This window comes from Rhinichthys klamathensis, unplaced genomic scaffold (genome assembly GCF_029890125.1).
Source record: "Rhinichthys klamathensis goyatoka isolate OS25496 unplaced genomic scaffold, OSU_Roscu_1.1 h1tg000240l_1, whole genome shotgun sequence".
NCBI classification, from domain to species: domain Eukaryota; kingdom Metazoa; phylum Chordata; class Actinopteri; order Cypriniformes; family Leuciscidae; genus Rhinichthys; species Rhinichthys klamathensis.
This window is the reverse complement of record NW_026606762.1, coordinates 2,248,182-2,270,758: the sequence shown is the minus strand read 5'-3', so window position 1 is coordinate 2,270,758 and position 22,577 is coordinate 2,248,182. Positions and strand designations below refer to the sequence as shown.

Genomic DNA, 22,577 nt, shown 5'->3' with positions numbered 1-22,577 from the left:
ATCAAATATACGGTTTCAAATTGAATCTGCATTGCTTTATTTGCGGACATGAGTCAGATCAGATGGGAATCGAGTTTTTTTTTTATTATTATCAATGCCTAAAGAGCAAAACAGAGAGTTTATTATCATTTGTTTTGAAACTATGCTGTGCCTATTTTTCGTTTTACTCTATTTGGTTTGGATTTCCATGCAGGTAAATAAGTTCTATTATTAAAGTGAAAATCATTCAACCTGAATATTCATTCAACAAAGGACAAATTGTATTTATAGAAGGCTCAAAAAGTAAAATACGAACATAATTAATGGCAGTATCATGGTATATGTTATTCCAAAGAATATCAGCACAAAAACATGTTAGTAACTAGTTGTTGAGTGAATTGATGGCTGATGCCGATATCTTGGGGGCCGTTTACATAACACCATTTTCAACCAAAAATTTAAATTTTTTAATGTGTTTTGGCCATTCATTTACATGACAATGGCATTTTGGGGGTCTGAAAACACAAACATTTGAAAACGGGTTTCAAAGTGTTCGTTTTTAAAAATGATACTGTTATCGTCTCCGTGTAAACTACAAAAACGTGAATTTGTGAAAACGGTGATGTCATGTGCTTTCGTATTTTACGTGTTCAGTCTATAGTCGCGTAGTTTTTCTTTACAAAGTGACATCGCCAAATACTGGCCTAGCAGCAGAATACAGCATTTTTAGCCGTTTTTGCGGATCTGTGTGAACGGGATCGTTTTGGCAACATTGTCGTCTGTACAAAGAAAAATCTTTTCTCTATTTAGTACATCATTTTCGTGTAAACGTACCCTTGGAGAGCAGCCGACATGTATGATAGTTTTTAATTTAAAGATAGTAAATAGCATATGTTGATGTTTAGGCCTATTTTACGCGATGCTTATTCAATTAGAAAGAACTGGAAAATAGATTTTTTTTTTTTTTTACAAAAGTCAAATAATTATAAAATTATAATTAGATGGCAACCTTCTGATTCTGTAAAAACCCCGTCCTGCTTTGGATGTACAGAAAAACTTATCAGCCAATACCGATAATTAAAAAATGCAAAATTTTCCAATTATCGGTTGATATATTGGCCAACCCATAATAAAAGCAGTTCTTTTTGGTATGTTTTTTTTTTTTTTTAGTTCCCCAGGTTGCTTCACTAAATAATTGATGCAAAAAAAAAAAACACCGTCTGATAATATAAACACTTTGACTCAAATATGATCCTTTATCAGTGTCTTTGTTTTGGCTGTTTACATGGTTGTCATTGTTGGTGATTTAAATTCACTGTTTAGATATCCAGTGCATCAGGGATTCAGACTAAATTTAGAGCAGGAACATGTAACAACAAAATAGTCATTGGACTTAAGCCTGAAATGAATGAGTCAGTTTGATCCTATTTGATCGTATAAATTGGTCTGCAGGATTAACGTGACCTTCACTGGCTCAGTACCAATTACCGCATGAATCTGTCTCTTTTATAGCGGGATGTGACACTCCCACACTCTTTTTGTGGGTTATGGTTGCTCTGATGACAACACCTGCTGGAAATCTAGGGCCCTATGATTTCCGTGATGCGGAAAACGCGGACGGAATCACGGAATTTACACATGAAAACGGAATTCTCTTATACACGCGGAATCGCACGGAATTTGCATATATTTTGTTGCCATATTAAATAAACAATTTTTTTGGACTTCCTTTTTCCTTTTTCAGTTTAAAACAACAAACGTAGGAAGGTTTCTACATAACCCGTGGCCAAATGGCATTGTTTTAAACATGTTGCCTAGTAACCATAACCATACGTCCTCAAGTTCCCGCGTAGGGGAAAAAATGTCGAAGCGAGTGGCTCCTGATAAGGTAACGGTGTCGAAAAAATTAAGAAACTCTCAATTGACTGCTAAATACCGGGCTGAACAATACCCCAACGACTACTATGAGTCTGGACAACAACTGTTTTGTAAGTTTTGTCAACATACTGTTGACTGGACCCGCAAAGACACATGTAACGACCATTTGATATCAAAAGTTCATCTCAAGAACAAAGCTAAATCCACAGCGGGCAAATCCCTCCAGGTTACCATTGATGCAACGACAAAAACAACAGAAGCAAGGCGTGAGTTTGTGGAAGATTTTGTTGCAATGTGTGCTGAAGCTGACATACCGCTTGAGAAAATGAAGAGGATACGTCCGTTTCTTGTTAAACATTGCAAGCAGGGAGGCGCACTCCCAGAAAACCCCAGCAGCCTCAGGCAGACCCACCTGCCGCGGGTCTTTGACCAGCACATGCAAAAAGTCCTGCGAGAGATCCGTGGAAAGAAATTCTTCGTTGTTGTCGACGAAACCTCTGACAACCGAGATCGAAGTGTCCTCAACATTGTTATAGGTGAGCATCCAATTAGTTTTAATCAGCATATGAGCCTATTTTAACTAGGATTTATATACAAATTTTAATATACAGGGATGCAAACAGCGCACTTCTTCTTGGTGCGTATCTTTTACTCTGATGGCTGGGGTCTCCAACACGTCGCTCGCGAGCTACTACCAGTAGCCTGATTGGAGGTAACTAGCTCATCAAGCTAGTCGTTGTTCACGTCGTGTCTTTTGCGCGCTCAAGTTCGTTATTTCAAATGTAGGCGCGCGGTAAGCGCGCTCATAATCGCTCATTTTTTCCAGGCGCAGCGAGATGAAAACACCTCAACTCTTCAGAATGCCGCAAGCGCACCGCAGTTCATGTGACAAGAACCAACATATCAGCTTCTCCCTTTCCGTAACAACATTGAAAGCTCAGTCAACATAATAAAGGATAGGGGTGCACCCATCTCTTCTCCGTAAATAAATCTTGTAGCAGAGCTACAGCAAGCGTTTTTCGGTGGTGGAAATCTATTAGCTACTAAAACTTCTTTCTCGTTGTGGAGAGCGCAGTGCATGGTTGCATAGCAACGACAGACACCACAGGAAAATCGGACCGAATTTTACTATTAATAATAAAAGATAAGCTAATGTGCATTGTAAATGTCAGTAATTTATCTTTTTTGACTCATTATTTTTATAAAAATGATTTTAAGGCTTAAATATGTGAGGTTTATCTTTTTATAAAACCTTTTTTGTCAAAACTTTATTTGAATTTAATTTTACCAAATGTGCCTGTGTAAGTATCTAGATATTTGCCACGGGGCGAGGGCTTCGATTACCTCTCTTTTTTGACCATACATGTGTTTGCATCCCTAAATATAGTAATATAATATTTATATATATTCTACTAGCCTAACCTACTACATTCATAATTAGGAGATAGATAGATAGATAGATAGATAGATAGATAGATAGATAGATAGATAGATAGATAGATAGATAGATAGATAGATAGATAGATAGATAGATAGATAGAGATAACTTTTGTTTCCCTTTTCAATTCAACAGGCACTGAGGGAAAATACTTTCTAACTGATGTCATCTTCATGGAAAGCTGCAATTTTTCGACATTTTCACAGGCAGTACTGCAGTCACTTCATACCAGTCAGTTGGACTTGAATGACATTCTGGCAGTGGTGACTGATAATGCATCATACTGTCTGAAAGCCTACAGAGAAGTACTGAAGGGAGTCATGCCTCACAGTGTCCATACAACCTGCTTATGTCATGTCATCAATTTGGTGGGAGAGACCTGGCAACACTACAAATACTTCAGTGAGGTTACAGCTCTTGTGATGTGGGTTAAGTCTGCCTTCTTCAAAAAGCCTGCAAGGAAGAGAAGATGGTTGTACTTCTTGACCATGAAGGAGGCTGAGAAACCCAAGGTACCCCCTGAGCCTGTAGGCACAAGGTGGAATAGCTGGTTTGAAGCAGTTCAATACCATGCTGAACATGTCCACCTGTACAAGGAGTTCTTCTTAGCTGAGAAGTCTTCTGCTCAGGCAGTAAGAAACATCATTGAGCTGGTTGAAACGGATGAAAAACAAGAGGCCCTCCACTTCAAGCTGACCTTCATCTCTGAAGGGTGTGGGAAACTGGTTACAGCTCTGACAGTGCTGGAGGGCACCCATACTCCTGTAGCAGTCTCTGCATACAACATCATGGAAGATCTTGGTTCCTTTTTAGTCAATGGAACAGCCAAAACCATTGGCTTTGGGGTCAAAACTGATGAGCTGCTGAACCAAATGAGAATGCCAAAGAAAAGGGATATTTTGGATCACCTTCACGATGGATTTCACATTGCATTTGAAAAATTTTCAAAGCACTGGGATGTCCATCCTGCCAAAAAAATATACAAGATGATCAGAGTGTTTGATCCCAGACAGGCTCCTGCTATGGAAAGGCAGATTGAAGCCTATGGCACACTGTGGGAATTGAGGACCCCGGCATCTCCAGAGCTCAGTGAGCAGTGGGCCGCATATCAACACTGTGTCAGAAATGAAGGCATCTCAGCTTCCTTGGACCTGGCTGACTACTGGAAAGGAACAAGCCAAAGATTTCCAGGCATTGCAAACATTGCCATGTCCTACATATACTTCCCAGTCAGTTCTGTTGACTGTGAGAGGAGTTTCAGCAAGTACAAGACACTGCTCACTGACAAGAGAGAGTCTCTTACTGAGCTCAACACCAAGTGCCTTACCATCATGTACTTCAATGGAGATGTGTGCAAAAGATGGGAAATGAGTTAGAAAGCAACACATGCCTGCTTGTATCTACAAGTACTTTTACGTTATGAAAAATTCTATTTTGCCTGTGTTCTTTGGACATCGATCTGCACATACATGAAAAAAAGTACTTTGCTAAATGTTAGTACACGTAAAATCAATATGTACTTATTCCGCTGTGTAATCCGGCCTCTTTCCCCTGATGCCCAGTTACTGAGAGCCATGTTGGAGCACTAATGTAATGGAAAATGCCAGCTGATTCAAATATGATTTGATTTTTTTTGTAGATAAAAAAATACGGTGTTCCGCTTAAATGCAGGATTAATATTCAGCAATTTGTTTAGAATTAATATTCATCAATCCTACCCTGTAACTGTTCATGTTGCTGTTATTTTTGGCCAGAGATTTGTTGAAGGTTCGGCTGAATTTTGGAGAATTTTGAATGTGTTTTAATGAATATATTAAGTTTAAATAAAAAAGCTGAATTGTGAGTTTTTATAAAACGGTTAGTTCCAATCCTTGATTCTGATTGGTCAATAGCTGTGCTTTATTCACGATAAAACACGGCTATGACCGCTTCACCCAACGGTTCTATGTATCACTACACAACACCCCTAGCAACCACTCTTAGCAACTTAAACAGATGTTTCATCTCATTGATATTGTTCATTTAAAGCTAGAGCAGAGCATTGTGAGAGATCGAGTAAGCGAGTGTACCTGCATTTACAGTAGACGTAGCATTTTCCTTCAGGTCAGTCCTATATTCATAATAAAAAAATGCGTTTGAATGTCCGCTGCATATTTTGTCCTTTTAACAGTCATGGGGTTTTCCGTGCATAACGTTAGTCATCTGTCAGTTGCGTCTGTCTTCTCCGTGATCACAAGTTCGAGTCCTTTCAAAAGCCTTCTCTACAGACTCACTCACTCACTCACTCATAAAGACAGTCTTTGCCGCCATCTATTGGCGAAATAATATATGTAACTTCTGTTGCTGTTCACGTTCCGGGACTATTTTTTCCAGCGGAAGGCAGGCTTTTAGTGATTTTACTTCATGAAAGTTGCATAGATACATATTTTTCGGCTTTAATATTTTTATTGTGTGGCAACCGTTTTATAAAAGCAATAAGGTACTCGAGGCAAGTGCTGTATCGTGAATAAGTAACGGCTGAAGGGGTTGCAGGCACTCCGCTTCGCGTCGTGCCTAACAACGCCCTCCAGCCGTTACTTATTCACGATACAGCACAGCCTCTCGTACCTTATTGCTTACATGTAACTTCACTTCTAAGCAGTATTGACCTTTAAAAATTGAAAGAAAACAAGCAAATCCGAAAAATCCGAAAGGGCTAAAAATAAATCCAAAAAAACGGAATTTGAAAAAAAATAAAACGGAATTTGAGAAAAAATAAAACGGATTTCATAGGGCCCTACATGTTAGGGCTACATGAAATTGGAAAAAACTGTGATGTTTTGGTTTTCTAGGTTATATGTTGCGATTTGATATATAAAATGGAAAAGAGGCCGCACTATGCATATATTGTTTATTTTTGCACATTTTATATGCTATCTTTTAGGCCAGCACTCTTAAAATTCATCAGTATATACATTGAGTGAAGCCTGCTCCTATCCTCACTGAGTTGCGATTTGATATATGCAATAAACAAATTACAAGCATAGATAAATACAAACGAACAGAGATACAAATTAAATAAACAGTTCAGAAATGTAATAATCAAATGTAAAATAGCCTTCCGTAGACTTTACTGTCTAAATAATTATTAGTCATTTTCTCTGTCTTTTGTTGATGACAGATGGCAGCAGGAATATTAAGCTGCTGTCACTTTAAGAGCTAATGCACAGATCCGATATAATGATACAAGAACTGCATAACCTTTTGACTATCTCGGCCGCTCTAGGCGCTTTTTCTCACAAATTACTGCGCGTGCGTGAAGCTCAACTTCTCAAAAAAACTAGACAAAACTTGACAACGCAAGTTTATTTCAGAACCTGTAATATGATGACAAAACACATTTGCATGGAAAATATTTTTGTGATATTATCAGTATTGGTATATCAACAAGAAAATATTGAATATATCTTAAATATTTCATTTGCATGGTCTATCTGTACTTCAATGAAAGGCCTTTTCTTCACTGGGATGAAGATCTTGTAGGCCTGAGCACCTTGTCATAACGAATACCCGCCACTCGAGAACAGGCCAACCTGTTTCATGTGAGCACCTAACGATATTATCCCTGATAAAAATACCCTCTAATCTGATAATGCCCCTGCTTGTGTTGACATCTGTGTGTCTTTTACAGTGGCATCTTCACATTTCCTCCTCTAGATCTCCATTGTTCCCCTGTGTTTTGACCTTTAACAGATATCACACATCAGTGCCGCTCGTATCGTGATGCTCGGCCTTGCGCTCGAGGCTGCTTTGGCTTCACTTGAACACTGTGTTGTTGTTGTTCTGTCATCAGGGTATTTTTTGGAGTTGCAGGCAGAGTATTTTTGAGGAGATGCAGAAGAGGTTCTCACAGGTAGTTGTGTGTGTTGCATGTGTGTGTGTGTTTACAGCATGGTGATTCATTTGACACTAACCCTCAAATGAAGACGTCAGGAAAACAAATCAGCTGGTTTGAGGGGAAGCTGAGGGCAATACACTGTTCCAGGCAGATGGGAAATCGAGCTTGTAGTGTGAATAACGAAATGAAAGAAATATCAATAAAAATGAAGTTTAATGCAAAATTGAAATATTATTTTCTTTTGATTTTGGAGTGAAATATTCCCAGGACATTTTGATTGGCTCCATGAGATTCACCCAGATAATAATAATATGATCAAGGTGGGTTTTTTTGCAGGCAGCTGGGAATTTGAGTATGTATTGTGAAACATTGAATTGTCTGTAAAGTGATTAAAGTCAACATGAAACAACTTTCAAATTAGGGCTGGGTCGAAAATGATGATTTCTAGGGATGCACGATGATATCGGGACAACATCGGTATCGGCCGATAAAAGCTTAAAATGACCATCATCGGCATCGGCCGATATGAATATTTCTGCCGATGAGCCTTGCAGATAGGGTGGCGTGTTTCCTATGGGCACGTGACGACCGTGAACGAAGCATGAGCGCCGGCAACTTAAACTTCCAGCTAGGGGTGTGCGTCTCACGGTTTTTGATCGTGGACGATTAAAATGTCTCCACGATCTGCTTTTGAAGAAAAATGCATTCTATCAGTTCAATTCTGGCGCCTTCATCTCAACATACTGTACAACGCGACGTACATTCACATCACATCACATGTAAACGCAGAGGTAGAGTTAAGCCCCGTACACACCGGGATTAATATCGGCGCGCGTTATTCGTCAGCGTTTTTCAACGCGTTTTTTGTGTTCACACCCAAGCGATTTTCGCTGACGATGAGCCTAATGAATATGCAAATTCATTCCCACATTAGATGGCGGCAGGACGCTTAATGTAAAACAGAAATAGTCCTATTTTGTAGTCGCTGTCGCGTTTGTCATAAGTTAGTTCTTTATGTTCCGACACCAACGAGACCAGCAGCTCTACATTCATCTTGCCTCACATCTTCCTCGTCTTATTTCTTCCCGGCAGTGTAGACCATAGATATCCATAATAAAGGCCATATTTGGCCAGCAGCGCGGACGAGACATCTAGCCTTTATTATGGATATCTATGGTAGACGCTACTTGGCGCATCTTCTTCGCCGTTACGTATGTGTGCTGCTCAGCAAGACCGTTTTGTGTTTGAGCGCCCCCAAGTTGTGTTACTGTAACTTCAGAAGCTCCAGACAAGTGAGCAAAAGCGCCAATCTCATTGGTCGGATAGTTTTTGACGCGGCGCGTCAAACCAAAAAATCGAACCCGAGGCGTTTTAAAAAAAATGACGCTTTTACGCGTGCCGTTTTTCGTGTCGGTGTGCACACTGACATTGGCGCCCTTTTGTTTAGTCACGAGGCGTTAAACGTCGGCGAATATCGCAGGCGAAATTCGTCCTGGTGTGAATAGGCCTTTACACTCACGGGACACTGCAATTCACAAAAGTTCATTATTTGCATGTGCGTCAAAGTCTTGCTAGGTAAACATGTCATTCATGTGCTGATGCGCTGTTCTAACATCCGCTTTTCTGAGCGCGTTACACCCGACGCTCACAGGAACTAAAAGCCTGTCACAGCGCCTGCATACTGGTCTAATCTTTCGAGGCTTATTGCGCTGATACTGTCAAATACACACAAGGTTTACATAAACAAAGTTGGTTATGTCTAAAGTGAAAGCAAACAGAGAAAATCTGCTTGTCAAATGCATATATATTAGACGCGTCGCGTGCAGTTCTTAAAGAGACAGTAATAATATGCTGCCGCTTGTCCTTAAAGAGATACTGCACCCAGAAATAAAAATTCTGTCATTATTTACTCACTCTAATGTTGTTCCAAACCTGTATTCATTTCTTTCTTGTGCTTAAATATACTATGGAAGTCACTGAAGTACAGCAACTGTTTGGTTAGCCACATTCTTCCAAATAACTTTTATAATTTTAACAGAAGAAAGAAACTTGAGAGAGTAAATGATGACCATTTAAATTTTTGGGAGAACTATCCCGTTAATGTTAATAAAACAACAAGAGTGAGAACTTTAATAAGCTTTTTTGCACTAAAAAAACAAACAAATATATCGGCATCGGGCAAAATTAGTTTTAAAATATCGGCATATCGAATATCGGCCAAAATCCTATATCGTGCATCCCTAATGATTTCTCGATTTGAATCAATTCTTAAATCCTAAGAATCGATCTTTTTTAGACTATCCTTCAGTTCAGTTGTGTGAACAAAACCTCACTAAACTATTTGTAGCAAGCCTCCTATCCAATAAAGCGCAATAAGCTAAATATCAGCTTTCAAATGTTGACAATTTAATTACAAAATGTAAACAATAAATGCCGTTTTGGCGCTCTTTAGTGTGGCGTGACGGTTTGCTGTTGCCGCTTCAGTTCAAGCGAAGCGGCTGCGTGGAGCGCAAGTGAACCCATCATCTCTTCCTCTTTACTAGCATGATATAAACATGAATGAACATCAGAAGGTATGTCGAAAGATACTGTACAACTTGCTGAAATTCGTTTTATGTCACATGTAATCTCTAAATCAGTGTCTCAGCCGTGGAAATACTCAACTCGTGTACGGCCGTTACCGGAAGCCAGTGATTATAGTTTATAAAGTTATAAATATGGATATTTTTCTTAAAAAACGCATCACTTCGCTTCAGAAACCATTTATTAACCCCCTGGAGCCGTATGGATTACTTTTATGATGGATGGATGCACTTTTTGGAGTTTCAAAAACCATTATAAAGCTTAGAAGAGCCAGGATATTTTTTTAATATAGCTCTGATTGTATTTGGCTGAAAGAAGAAAGTCATAAACACCTAGGATGGCTTGAGGGTGAATACGTTATGGGATAATTTTTGGTTGTGAACTACTAACCCTTTAATTTAAAATCTTCTCAAGTTATTTTATATGTGCTCATCATATCAATAATGTACGTAGAAATGTTTTGCTTGCGTCATGCTTGGAATCCTCTGTCAGCGCTTGTGGTAACATGATGATCAGTTCTTTAGCAGACGCTATGAAAAGGCCATGGCTCTGCTTTGTAAACAACACCTGCAATTAACCAACCAGCACCAGTCACAGAGACTGCATGCTGTGACCCCAAACACAGTACACTTAAGCCACAACTTCACTGTTCTGAGCTGTTTCTACACTAACATTTAACCCACTGGTGTCAATAAGATTAGTAATATGAATGTCTAATCTTATCTAAATATTTATTGATTAAAGGGTTAGTTCACCCAAAAAATGAAAATCCTGTCAGTAATTTCTCACCCCCATGTTCCAGGCCCGTAAGACTTTCGTTCATCTTCAGAACGCAAATTAAGATATTTGTGATTAAATCTGAGAGCTGGATCACTCCTCCATAGGCTTCTAAACAACCTAGAAGCTTTGCGCAATATCACTACGTGAAATATCACGGCCGTACAGAGAAGGAAATGATTAGTTGAATAAAGTCGTTATTTTTGTTTGTTTTTTGCGCACAAAAAGTATTCTCGTCGCTTGATAAACTTAAGGTTGAGCCACTGTTGTCACTCGGACTATTTTAATGATGTCTTTAATAACTTTTGGGCCGGCCAGTTTCGATCCCTTAAGAAGCCTATGGAGGATTGATCCAGCTCTCAGATTTAATCAAAAATATCTTAATTTGTGTCCCGAAGATGAACGAAAGTCTTACGGGGTTGGAACAACATGAGGGAGAGTAATTACTGACAGAATTTTCATTTTTGGGTGAACTAACCGTTAATTACTGAGGTTTGCTAGTTTACTCACAGGCATGATCAGGCTTTTAGTCCTGTTTAACCTTGTTTGTTCATGGTGGTTTGCTGTTTTAATTTCTAACCTAAGTAGCTTTGTAGTTCAGTGTTAAAGTATGCAGCATACCTCTGCTTGCTTGCTTACGTATTCCCTGGCTTACCACATGAAACCCTGCATTACGTCACTATGATTAGTCAGTTCTCTGATGATTTTCCTTGGTGCAAGAAAACTATTGCACTTGCTCATCTAGTGCATTTCCCTGGCATGTCTGATGGACGTTCTCAGCACTGGAGTGGAGCTCAAACTGATGTGTGTGTGTGTGCTTGGTTAAAGTAAACCTAACACTTCACCCTACGTGTGCATTTACAGATAGAAAGTGCAGCGGAGGAGCTGAGGGTGCTGTGTATAGTGCAGGACACCACCAATGCCAAGACCGTCAATGAGAAGCTGACGCTCAACCTGCCCGCCTCCACCACTGTCAACAAATTCTACGAGGATGTGGCTCACAAGGCTGGATATGTGAACGGCACTTTCTGCCTGGCGTGGGCCAACGCTGGGGACGCGGTGAGAGTCTTCCCCAACAAAACACACAAGTCTTACCAAAACATGCACTGTTTCACCCTAAAATAAAAGAAAAACATTCTAATTTTGCATAATGCATTAAGGAAATGGCTGGTTTTGTTTGCATTATGTAATGTTTTGTAATTAATACAGTGATTAATGTAGCCGTAATATGTGAGTGTACAGTGTAGTACATATTTACATATGCGTAGTATTTATATACACTACTGTTCAAAAGTTTGGGGTCAGTAAGATGTTTTTTTTTTTTTAAGAAGTCTCTTATGCTCACCAAGGCTGCATATATTTGATAAAAAACAGTAAAAATAGTCAAATATAATTTATTCCTGTGATCAAAGCTGAATTTTCAGCATTATTACTCATTACTATATCAGTGTCACATGATCCTTCAGAAATCATTCTAATTTGTTGATTTTGCCACACACACACACACACACAGTGGCCAAAAGTGATATCCAGAGGGGATAATTGTTTTTAATGACGCTACAACTTCGATCACAATATGAGGAAAATATTTTATATTTATTTTAAATATCAGGAAAGAACAAAACACTAAACTTGATTAAGGTATTTATCTGACAAAATTATTATCATGCAAACTATAGCTACTTGCATAAAAAAAGGCTCACAGGAAAAAGCATACATTGCCTGCAACGTAATCAGTTATTAATATTTAGTTTGATCTGTAGTTTTTCTGTTTTCATAATTTTTCTTTGAAAATTCTTCTTTCCAAAAAATATGTCTGCACAATTTGACAGGATTCATTGCGGTATCACAAGTAAAACAATGACACAAACTCATTTTTTAATCTTATTTGAATAAAGGGTGAAGATGGCAATTTTCCTAGGCCACACATCACTTCACCCGTGTATTAGCACGTTGTTACGGGAAGACTAGCACAGTTGAGTTCGCTTGTCCATTCGCAGCCTTTTGTCCAATTGTAAGTTGTATTTACACTGGTTCAAACTAGGCTTCTGCACTATACATATTTGATTTATGTTGAAGGGCTTAGACACATCCACTTCAACATAAGTGAGAATCAGATTGATCTGCTTTCAAATACACAGACAGTGTCAGTGCCATGTATTCTTCCCACACTGCTGAAGTGAATGTGATATGATTAGATGGAGCTGTGTCATGACATGTACTCTGCTCTATTCTCCATCTAACTGTGTGTTAATCCCAGCACAGAGCCTGTAGTTGCAGGTAACTCTGAGTAGGTCAGTGGATTAGGCAAGGCAAGTTTATTTATATAGCACATTTCATACATTGGTATTTCAAAGTGCTTTACATAGAAGTAATTAAACTAATCAAAAGAAATAAACCTTTCTACCTTTCTTTCTGTTTCTACCTTCACACACACCAGTCCAACATTAGTGTGTCCAGACCTGTGGGTAAATTGCTAGTACGTCGTGTCCGTCAGGCAGCACAGCTTTTTCTTCCATACTAACTGAATCCTCGGACGAGATGTGGGTTATGTCAGCTTGGTTATTTTCTCTTTTACAGCATTTTGGAGTATTTCTGCAGTTTAAGACTGTTCCAGACAGCATCTGCCCCGCATTCGTTTTCCTGCTCTTGTTTTTCACTACCTCTCACTCTTGTCCACTCTTATCTCTTTTTCCCCAAGGCTCCTCTGGACCAGGCCGGTGAGATGTCCCTGGTGTTGTCCGGTTTTGAGGCTGGGAAGAAGAATTTCCTGCAGCTCACAGACAAGGACGGAGAGCAGCCTCAGATCGCTTCAGTGAGTCACAATATGAGCCGTTTAAATACACCATCTGTCATCCATCGATCAATCGTACCACTCTCTGTCAACGCAATGACGGTCTATCTTCTGTTCTAAATATCGTTTAGTTACTGTAATTGTACGCCACAACTATCGCTTCGTTTGCTCTATTTACCTATTGTTAATATAATCTATCATTCTTTCATTCGGTTTATCTGTCGTTTGTTTTAGCTATCGTTCATTTTATCCATCATTCATTCCTTTATTGTAGCTATAGTTTTTATTTTATTGATTTTTTTTAATACAATTTTTATCTATTATTTGTTGTCTATTGTTTGTTTATCTATCTATCGATCTATCGATCTATCTATCTATCTATCTATCTATCTATCTATCTATCTATCTATCTATCTATCTATCTATCTATCTATCTATCTATCTATCTATCTATCTATCTATCTATCTATCTATCTATCTATCTATCTATCTATCTATCTATCGTTCGCTCGCCTGCTCTATTTACTGATTGTTCATTCTATCGTTCTTTCATTTGTTTTATCTATCGTTTGTTTTAGCTATCATTAGTTTGATCTATCGTTCCATTCCTTCATTCCATCTAGTTAAAAAAATTGCTTTATCTATTGTTTGTTGTCTATCTTTCGTTTTATTTGTTTTTTTTTGCCTATCGTTCGTTTTGTCCGTCCATCCATCCATCCATTGTTTTATTAATCGTTTGCTTTATCTATCGGTTGTTTTATCTATCTAAAAAAAAAACATTCTCACATTCATAATAACCCTGGCCTTGAACTTGGTTTCACATCTTTCCATTCCCACTGTTTGTTGTGGAACCCAGTTTGGTTTGACCTTGCAGGTTCCTACCCTACTTGATTTTCTGTAGAAATAAAGAATACCACACAATATCATAAGAAAAAGAAATTTGAAAAGAACGAGTGTTAATTTGATAACCTTGTGGCATGAGATCTTAATCATGTATTGTGAGGATTGCATATTTAGCATTATTCTTGTGTGACTGTCTTAAAGGATGAATCTGGCACAGCGGACAGCAGTGGTCTTGATGACAGTTCGCAGGATCGCTTCATTGGACCTCTACCGCGGGACGGTACTGTGGGCTGCAGCAGCGACTACAGCAGCCCCAGTTACTCGTACTCCTCCATACTCAACAAATCAGAGACAGGTAGCACTGCTTAAACATGCGTTGTTGTGAAGGGCATGATGGCCACAACTTTTCCACACAGATTCATTTGTCTTGTGTCTCCTTTAAAGGTTATGTTGGTTTGGTCAACCAAGCAATGACCTGCTACCTGAACAGCCTCCTGCAGACCCTGTTCATGACCCCCGAGTTCAGGAATGCACTCTACAAGTAAGTTGTCTGTATGGGATACTGGGATAACTAGTTTCTAAGAACTAGATTTAAAGGGATAGTTCACCCAAAAATTAAAATTCTGTCATTAATTACTCAGCATGTCATTCCAAAACCAATAAGACTTTCGTTCATCTTCAAAACACAAATGAAGATCTTTTTGATGAAATCTGAGAGATTTCTGTCCCTCCATTGACAGCTACGCAACTACCACTTTGATGCTTCAAAAAGTTCATAAAGAGATTGTAAAACTAATCCATATGAATTGAACGGTTTAGTCCAAATTCTTTGAACAGACTCGATCGCTTTATATGATTGAATATAAAGATTAAATTGAGGCTTTTTTTTATGCTGAATGAATTCAACATACTGTCTCTAATGCCATTTTTGGCACTATTAATAGTTTGTAGCTTTTTTTATTTTATTTTAATAAACATTCAATTCTGCCTCCATATTTTGCATTCTACAATTATTGCCTTAAACACTATTTTGAATGTTTCTGCACCAGTTGGGAGTTTGAGGAGTCCGAGGAGGATCCAGTCACCAGTATCCCATACCAGCTCCAGAGGCTGTTCGTTCTCCTGCAGACAAGTAAGAAGCGCGCCATCGAGACCACAGACGTGACCCGCAGCTTTGGCTGGGACAGCAGCGAGGGTACGAGGAGTCACTTAACGTCTCTTTGAGAAACTTTACCCACATTAGCACTGCTGTTATCCGATAGCAGGACGAGTCTTGATTTCTCGTAACTCTTTACCGTGTGTGTTTTGCAGCCTGGCAGCAGCACGACGTCCAGGAGCTTTGCAGAGTCATGTTTGATGCACTAGAGCAGAAGTGGAAACAGACCGAGCAGGTATGCGATGCAAGCCCCGCCCCCTCATCTCTTGATGCTAATCCACAACCAATGAGATCCCTACATCAGGGTCAGGACAAAAGACCCAATGTTCGTTCGAATTTCCGAATGTCCTCAACGTTTGAGGTGGGTTGGGTCATGGCATGCACTAAACAAAGGTTTGCATGTTTCTACACTCAGCTGATTGTTCTCTTTTAAGCTGTGCTGTAAGACTTTGTGAAGTCTGTAAGACTTCGAAATCTGTATTTGTGCCAGTAAGTTGGCAAATCTAATTGTTCCGGTGAAATCTCGTCTCAACCACTTGTTTGGGATTTCTCTGAATTTATAGTGGGGTCCAAAAGTGACACACCGACCCGACCCGACATCATTAAGCTAGCGGAGACTGTGTTGTTGTCTCGCATTGCCTGCGTCTTGAACAAAAAGCTGTGTTTGAACACGCCACAGAGACTACATTCAATGGCCAACTGCGTCTGCGTTAGAAGAAATGACTCTCCATGCCAGCAGGTGGCAGTAGTCTGTATTCATCCTTCATAAAGGGAAACGAAACTACAACTCTGGAACTATCCAAACTGAAAACAAAGCAGCATTTGCTTAACATTTTGAATATAGGAATCCTGTTGGTCTTTATTTTGTTCGTTCCAGACAGTCATGTCATTTTGAGAATATTCACTTATTGGAACGCTCATATAATAAGCAAAATTAGAAGAGCCATCTGTGTGTATCTTCACGACTTTGTTGTTTACTTGCTTTCATCATTTTTCGAAAGCTAATCGCTGATTTGACGTGCTTAATCGGCCGAAAAGCCACCAATGGTTGCCGAAAACACCGCAAAAACTGGGTGGACGGATGCTCACCGACGGGCCGACCGTCGACTTGGTGTGTCTCAGGCTTTAGACCCCAATGAAAATTTGAGATTCAAAAGGATTCTAAATTGAAGCTTAAAATGATTAAGGTTTTTATTTATCTCAATTTCAAATGAAGAAACCGCATTTCATGAAATGATTTAACCATTCTGATTAACATTGATCATGTGAACTTTTTACAGACAATCAGATGCTCCTGTTTCTATTGAAGCACAAGATGCTCTTTAGTTCATTCTCCGATTGGGCTGGAGAACGTGATTGTCAGGTTTTACACAAACGTTTTGAGTTCATGCAGCTTAAGTGCTGCTATTGTTAACACAAAAAGGGACATACCAAAGATATTCTGAAATTCAGTTTCATTTTTTTTATTATGCTCATCTCATTTATAATAGAAAAAATGCATACGATAAATTTTCATTCTGAAGGTATGGGTGTGTTTATTGAACTTGTTTTGATGGACTGTCTTTTGTTTTTCCTAGGCTGACCTGATCAACCAGCTTTACCAGGGCAAACTGAAGGACTATGTGCGCTGTTTGGAGTGTGGCTATGAGAGCTGGAGGATTGACACGTACTTGGACATCCCTCTGGTCATCAGGCCCTTCGGGGCCAGCCAGGCTTTTGGCAGCGTGGTGCGTACGGCCATCATTATGACCATTTATTTGTAGCTGCGGACTGGGAGATGCGGCATTACGCCATTAGCAGGTTTTTTATTGTATTTGTTTTATATGCCAACGAGACATACTGTCAGTATTTACACATGCTAATTGGTGGTTTTAATATGGTTTGATATGAAAATATGACCATTGCTATAAGCTAGAGAGTTAAATGCTATTTGATTCAATGGAAAATGAAATCAGGAGTCCATAGTGAAGTAAACACTACAGCAAAACACAGTCACAGCCAATCAGAAAATATATTTATGAGTCAGGATACCATTTAAAGTGCTAAAAGTTTCTTTAGTGTGAAATGTTGCTGTTTGAGCATGAAAAAGCACAAAGGTCCCTCCTGCGGGAGTTATTCTCTATATCAGTGCGCACCGTTTGTGAACTCCCTGAAACGCCTCCATTGTAGTCTGGAGTTTTATTCCGGGAACGAACATAATATTCCTCATTTAAATAATTCCCGTCCAAGGCATAATGACATAAAAAGAAAGGGCGGGACCTGTTTGAGTTAGTAAGTAGTGTGACTGTTGAAACTAGCGGTTACGGTAAGGGAGTGACATTTCCCAAACACGCTTGAAGCGGTTGAGCAATCACAACACACCGATCCAGCCGGCCAATCAGAGCACATTGTGCTTTTCCGAAGGAGGGGCTTCATAGAGACATGTACTGAAGAGTGCGTTAATAACAGACTGGGAAGAGAGGAGCTACAACAATGTCAAATATGTGCAAAATAATGTTTTTAAAAAAAATCAAGCATGAAAACCTACTTTAGTAGACTCCAAAAACAAAATCAAGACTTTGAAAAAGGGCATAATAGGTCCTCTTTAAACAGTGTTATTTATATACTTTTCAGTTATTTCTATGTTAATGATAACACAGTTGCTGAATGTTAATGCAATCTCCAAATGAAAGAGGAGCATGTTTGTCCTTATTGTCCACTAATTTCCTGCTGAACAGGAAGAAGCCCTGCAGGCCTTCATCCAGCCTGAGACTCTTGATGGGCCCAACCAATACTTCTGTGAGCGCTGCAAAAAGAAATGTGACGCCCGCAAGGTGAATCAGATCAGATACGATGACTGTCTAGTCCTCTACCACATTTCAGTTTCTCATGCAGTATTTTTCTCTCCAGGGCCTGAGATTCCTCCATTTCCCATACCTGCTGACTCTGCAGCTGAAACGCTTCGACTTTGATTACACCACTATGCACCGCATTAAACTCAATGACCGCATGACCTTCCCCGAGGAGCTGGACATGAGCCCCTTCATTGACGTCGAGGACGAGGTGAGACACAGCTTTATGATCTCTTTCCTCTTGTTAAGGAAAGCTGAACTCTCTCCTGCCCTCGTCACATCTGGTATCAATATCTCAAATGTGTCTCTGGTCACCATTTGTGATTGTTTTTTTATCAAGGGACAATTTCTGATTTTGACTTCATGCCTCACTTTATTTTAGAGTGGGATGAATGTTGATGTCAGGCTTACTAAACATGTTTGAAAGAAAATTATTAAATCTCAACTGCTTGATTGTTATATCATCTAAAAATGTAAACTTAAATGTATTGCTAGGCGATAATATAAAGTTGGATATATAATACATTCTACTTTACCTGCGTATGCAGTACATTCACACACACACATATATATATATATATATTAGTGCTGTCAAATGATTCAAATATTTAATCGCGATTAATCGCACATTTTTATCTATTCTAAATGTCTCTTGATTTCTATTTGTCCCATTCTTTTTTTCTCATTTTAATGCTCTTAGCAACATGGAAAAGTGGATCGGCTTGCTTTGTGCAAATATTTTTTTTTTTATTGAAAACAACATTGGCATACTGTTCAATTTCACACTAGCATTCTTACTTGGAGCAAATAATCTCTCACAATGTAACACTGTCCATCAATAAAAGGGTGAAAGAAATACTGACGAGGTCCTGATATTGACGAGGGGGCGGAGAATTCGCATCAGCTGTGTGTGTGTGCGTGCTTGGCCATCAAGTGCTAATTCAGACTGGATGTGCTGCGATGATGATAGCTCAGTTCACAACGACAAAACACACAGATCACTTTGGTCTTGTCAATGGAACCATTTGGCAACTTTTTAAAAGTAAACTTTCCATTCAGAATCTTATTGGCATCCATTTCGGCGTCTCGCGCTCGTCATCCACTCAAAACGTAACGTTAACCTCAAGGAAATACCTCGCAAGGCGTGCCTGTTGTTTTGTTTCCAGTCTAGCTAGATCCGCTTGCACTTTCAAAACGTCCTCGTGCGGCGCAAGCCATTGAAATGAATGGGTTTCATAGCGCAGCGCCGCACATGCCGTATCCTGTTGCAAAAGCATGTGAAAAAAAAAACTACAAAGTTTGCTAGGCCAAAAAGACGGATAATCTCGCGATAAAAAAATTAACGCCGTTAAAATGGGTTTACGTTAACGCCGTTAATAACGCGTTTAACTGACAGCCCTAATATGTATATATATACACTCACCGGCCACTTTATTAGGTACCCCATGCTAGTAACGAGTTGGACCCCCTTTTGCCTTCAGAACTGCCTCAATTCTTCGTGGCATAGATTCAACAAGGTGCTGGAAGCATTCCTCAGGGAGTTTGGTCCATATTGACATGATGGCATCACACAGTTGCCGCAGATTTGTCGGCTGCACATCCATGATGCGAATCTCCCGTTCCACCACATCCCAAAGATGCTCTATTGGGTTGAGATCTGGTGACTGTGGAGGCCATTTTAGTACAGTGAACTCATTGTCATGTTCAAGAAACCAATTTGAAATGATTAGAGCTTTGTGACATGGTGGAAGTAGCCATCAGAGGATGGGTACATGGTGGCCATAAAGGGATGGACATGGTCAGAAACAATGCTCAGGTAGGCCGTGGCATTTAAACGATGCCCAATTGGCACTAAGGGGCCTAAAGTGTGCCAGGAAAACATCCCCCACACCATTACACCACCACCACCAGCCTGCACAGTGGTAAAAAGGCATGATGGATCCATGTTCTCATTCTGTTTACGCCAAATTCTGACTCTAACATCTGAATGTCTCAACAGAAATCGAGACTCATCAGACCAGGCAACATTTTTCCAGTCTTCAACTGTTCAATTTTGGTGAGCTCTTGCAAATTGTAGCCTCTTTTTCCTATTTGTAGTGGAGATGAGTGGTACCCGGTGGGGTCTTCTGCTGTTGTAGCCCATCCGCCTCAAGGTTGTGCGTGTTGTGGCTTCACAAATGCTTTGCTGCATACCTCGGTTGTAACGAGTGGTTATTTCAGTCACTGTTGCCCTTCTATCAGCTCGAACCAGTCTGGCCATTCTCCTCTGACCTCTGGCATCAACAAGGCATTTCCGCCCACAGAACTGCCGCTCACTGGATGTTTTTTCTTTTTCGGACCATTCTCTGTAAACCCTAGAGATGGTTGTGCGTGAAAATCCCAGTAGATTAGCAGTTTCTGAAATACTCAGACCAGCCCTTCTGGCACCAACAATCATGCCACGTTCAAAGTCACTCAAATCAACTTTCTTCCCCATACTGATGCTCGGTTTGAACTGCAGGAGATTGTCTTGACCATGTCTACATGCCTAAATGCACTGAGTTGCCGCCATGTGATTGGCTGCTTAGAAATTAAGTGTTAACGAGCAGTTGGACAGGTGTACCTAATAAAGTGGCCGGTGAGTGTATATATATACACACACACACACAATTTATTTCATTGAAAAATTTAACTATACTATCACCCATCATTTTATATAAAGTTGGATATGTTTTTGTCCAACTTTATTTGCATTCACACAATATACTCGCACTGGGCAATATATACTATATAATGAATATAAACTGCTTGCATCGTTTGAAAATATTTTTTGTGCATCTTACACTGTGAGCATTGTTTTTTTAAGACTGCGTGTCAAGATCAAATAGTAACTTTAAAAAAACATGTTTTTGCATAATGTTCCATTATTTTGCACTCTACCCGTTGTTTTTGAACACATTCTGTGTAAATGCCCCCTAATGCACGTCTAATAGCCTAATTATTCAGGGCTTCCTTAGACTAATTGATTTTGGAAGTATGGAGTTCTGAACATCCCCAGTACCTTGCCAACAATAAAACTCTAATTTAAAACAATAATTTTGATGCATTAATCAAATGTTTTGTCTGCAGAAGTCACCTCAGACCGAGAGCTGCACTGACAGTGGTGCGGAGAATGAAGGAAGCTGCCACAGTGACCAGATGAGCAACGATTTCTCCACGGATGATGGCGTGGACGAGGGCATCTGTCTGGATAACACCAGCACTGCAGAGCGGGTGCTCAAACCAAAGGTTACCTCACGTCCTCTCTGAACCCAAATGCTCAAGTGCTGTACTGAACTCTGAACATGCCTCTTCTGTCTCCTTTATAGAGCTCTTTGACCTTTGAACTCTTCTCGGTCATGGTGCATTCTGGGAGTGCTGCAGGTGGGCACTACTACGCCTGCATCAAGTCCTTCAGTGACAGCCAATGGTACAGCTTCAATGACCAGCACGTCAGCAAGGTCAGCAGGCTAGCATCAATCTAAAAGGGAATAGTTCAGCCAAAAATGAAATCTTTGGGTCTCATTTACTTATAATTGTCCGGATTATTTGTATTTATACTACAGGGCCGTTGAATGCTTGAATCTGATTGGTTGAGGAACGTTCTAAGGTGTGCAATTATTTTCAGGGAAACGCATGGCTAAAGTAGTTCCAGGCAGGTCTTGACCACATTACCGTTCCATATCACTTCGCGTAGTCAACTGTCATAACGGAAAATATAATACAATTGCAAAAAACATGCAGCCCATGCGCTTGATCTGCCATTTTCGATGTCTAACTTCACAATCAATGGAAACATGCAGTTTAATTTTAATAAATAAAGTATATAGTCCTGACTCCTATCTATAATCAATCAAATTAAACTGAATATAGGCCAAATACATTGATAGTCCTGCTGCACGGGTTTTCGTAATTAATGCAGATAATAGGCTATAACAAATAAATAATTATTGATAGGCCTATACTTGTTAATAGGACTTTGTGTTTCATTTATTAGGCTAGTCTACTGTCAATATTAGAAGAAAAAAAAACATGAACGAACTAATTAAAACGAATTGAGTTAATTAATAAATAATAATATTGACGCACATGCTTCTCTCTCTCTCTCTCTCTCTCTCTCTCTCTCTCTCTCTCTCTCTCTCTCTCTCTCTCTCTCTCTCTCTCTCTCTCTCTCTCTAATAACTGCATTAATAACTGCATAAAGCCGAGGACACACTTATTGTAAGGGCGGTTATGAATGTAATTTGATACTTTGTTATGATTGATCATGCCCAAACGCGTGTTCAGCGCGTTCAGTCTGTGTTCACAGTCGGTGTGTAAAATCTGCTGCAGCCGATGGAAACAGTCAGAGAGTGTTTCAGCCAGTCGTTAAGTGTGTCCAGCATTTAGTCTGCTATCAGTGG

The 22,577-nt window shown here is 39.6% G+C and overlaps 1 protein-coding gene across 1 annotated transcript in view; it reads left to right on the top strand.

Annotated features, from left to right (window-relative positions):
• Positions 1–22,577, top strand: part of usp47 (ubiquitin specific peptidase 47) — a 35,902-nt gene that overhangs the window by 778 nt on the left and 12,547 nt on the right. The window contains exons 2-13 of the mRNA XM_056265722.1: positions 7,128–7,187; positions 11,397–11,591; positions 13,234–13,347; positions 14,371–14,524; positions 14,614–14,710; positions 15,219–15,364; positions 15,481–15,560; positions 16,903–17,052; positions 18,043–18,138; positions 18,215–18,367; positions 21,265–21,423; positions 21,504–21,635. Of these exons, the coding sequence (XP_056121697.1) occupies positions 7,128–7,187; positions 11,397–11,591; positions 13,234–13,347; positions 14,371–14,524; positions 14,614–14,710; positions 15,219–15,364; positions 15,481–15,560; positions 16,903–17,052; positions 18,043–18,138; positions 18,215–18,367; positions 21,265–21,423; positions 21,504–21,635 (1,536 nt within the window). The remainder of the gene's footprint in view (positions 1–7,127; positions 7,188–11,396; positions 11,592–13,233; positions 13,348–14,370; positions 14,525–14,613; positions 14,711–15,218; positions 15,365–15,480; positions 15,561–16,902; positions 17,053–18,042; positions 18,139–18,214; positions 18,368–21,264; positions 21,424–21,503; positions 21,636–22,577) is intronic.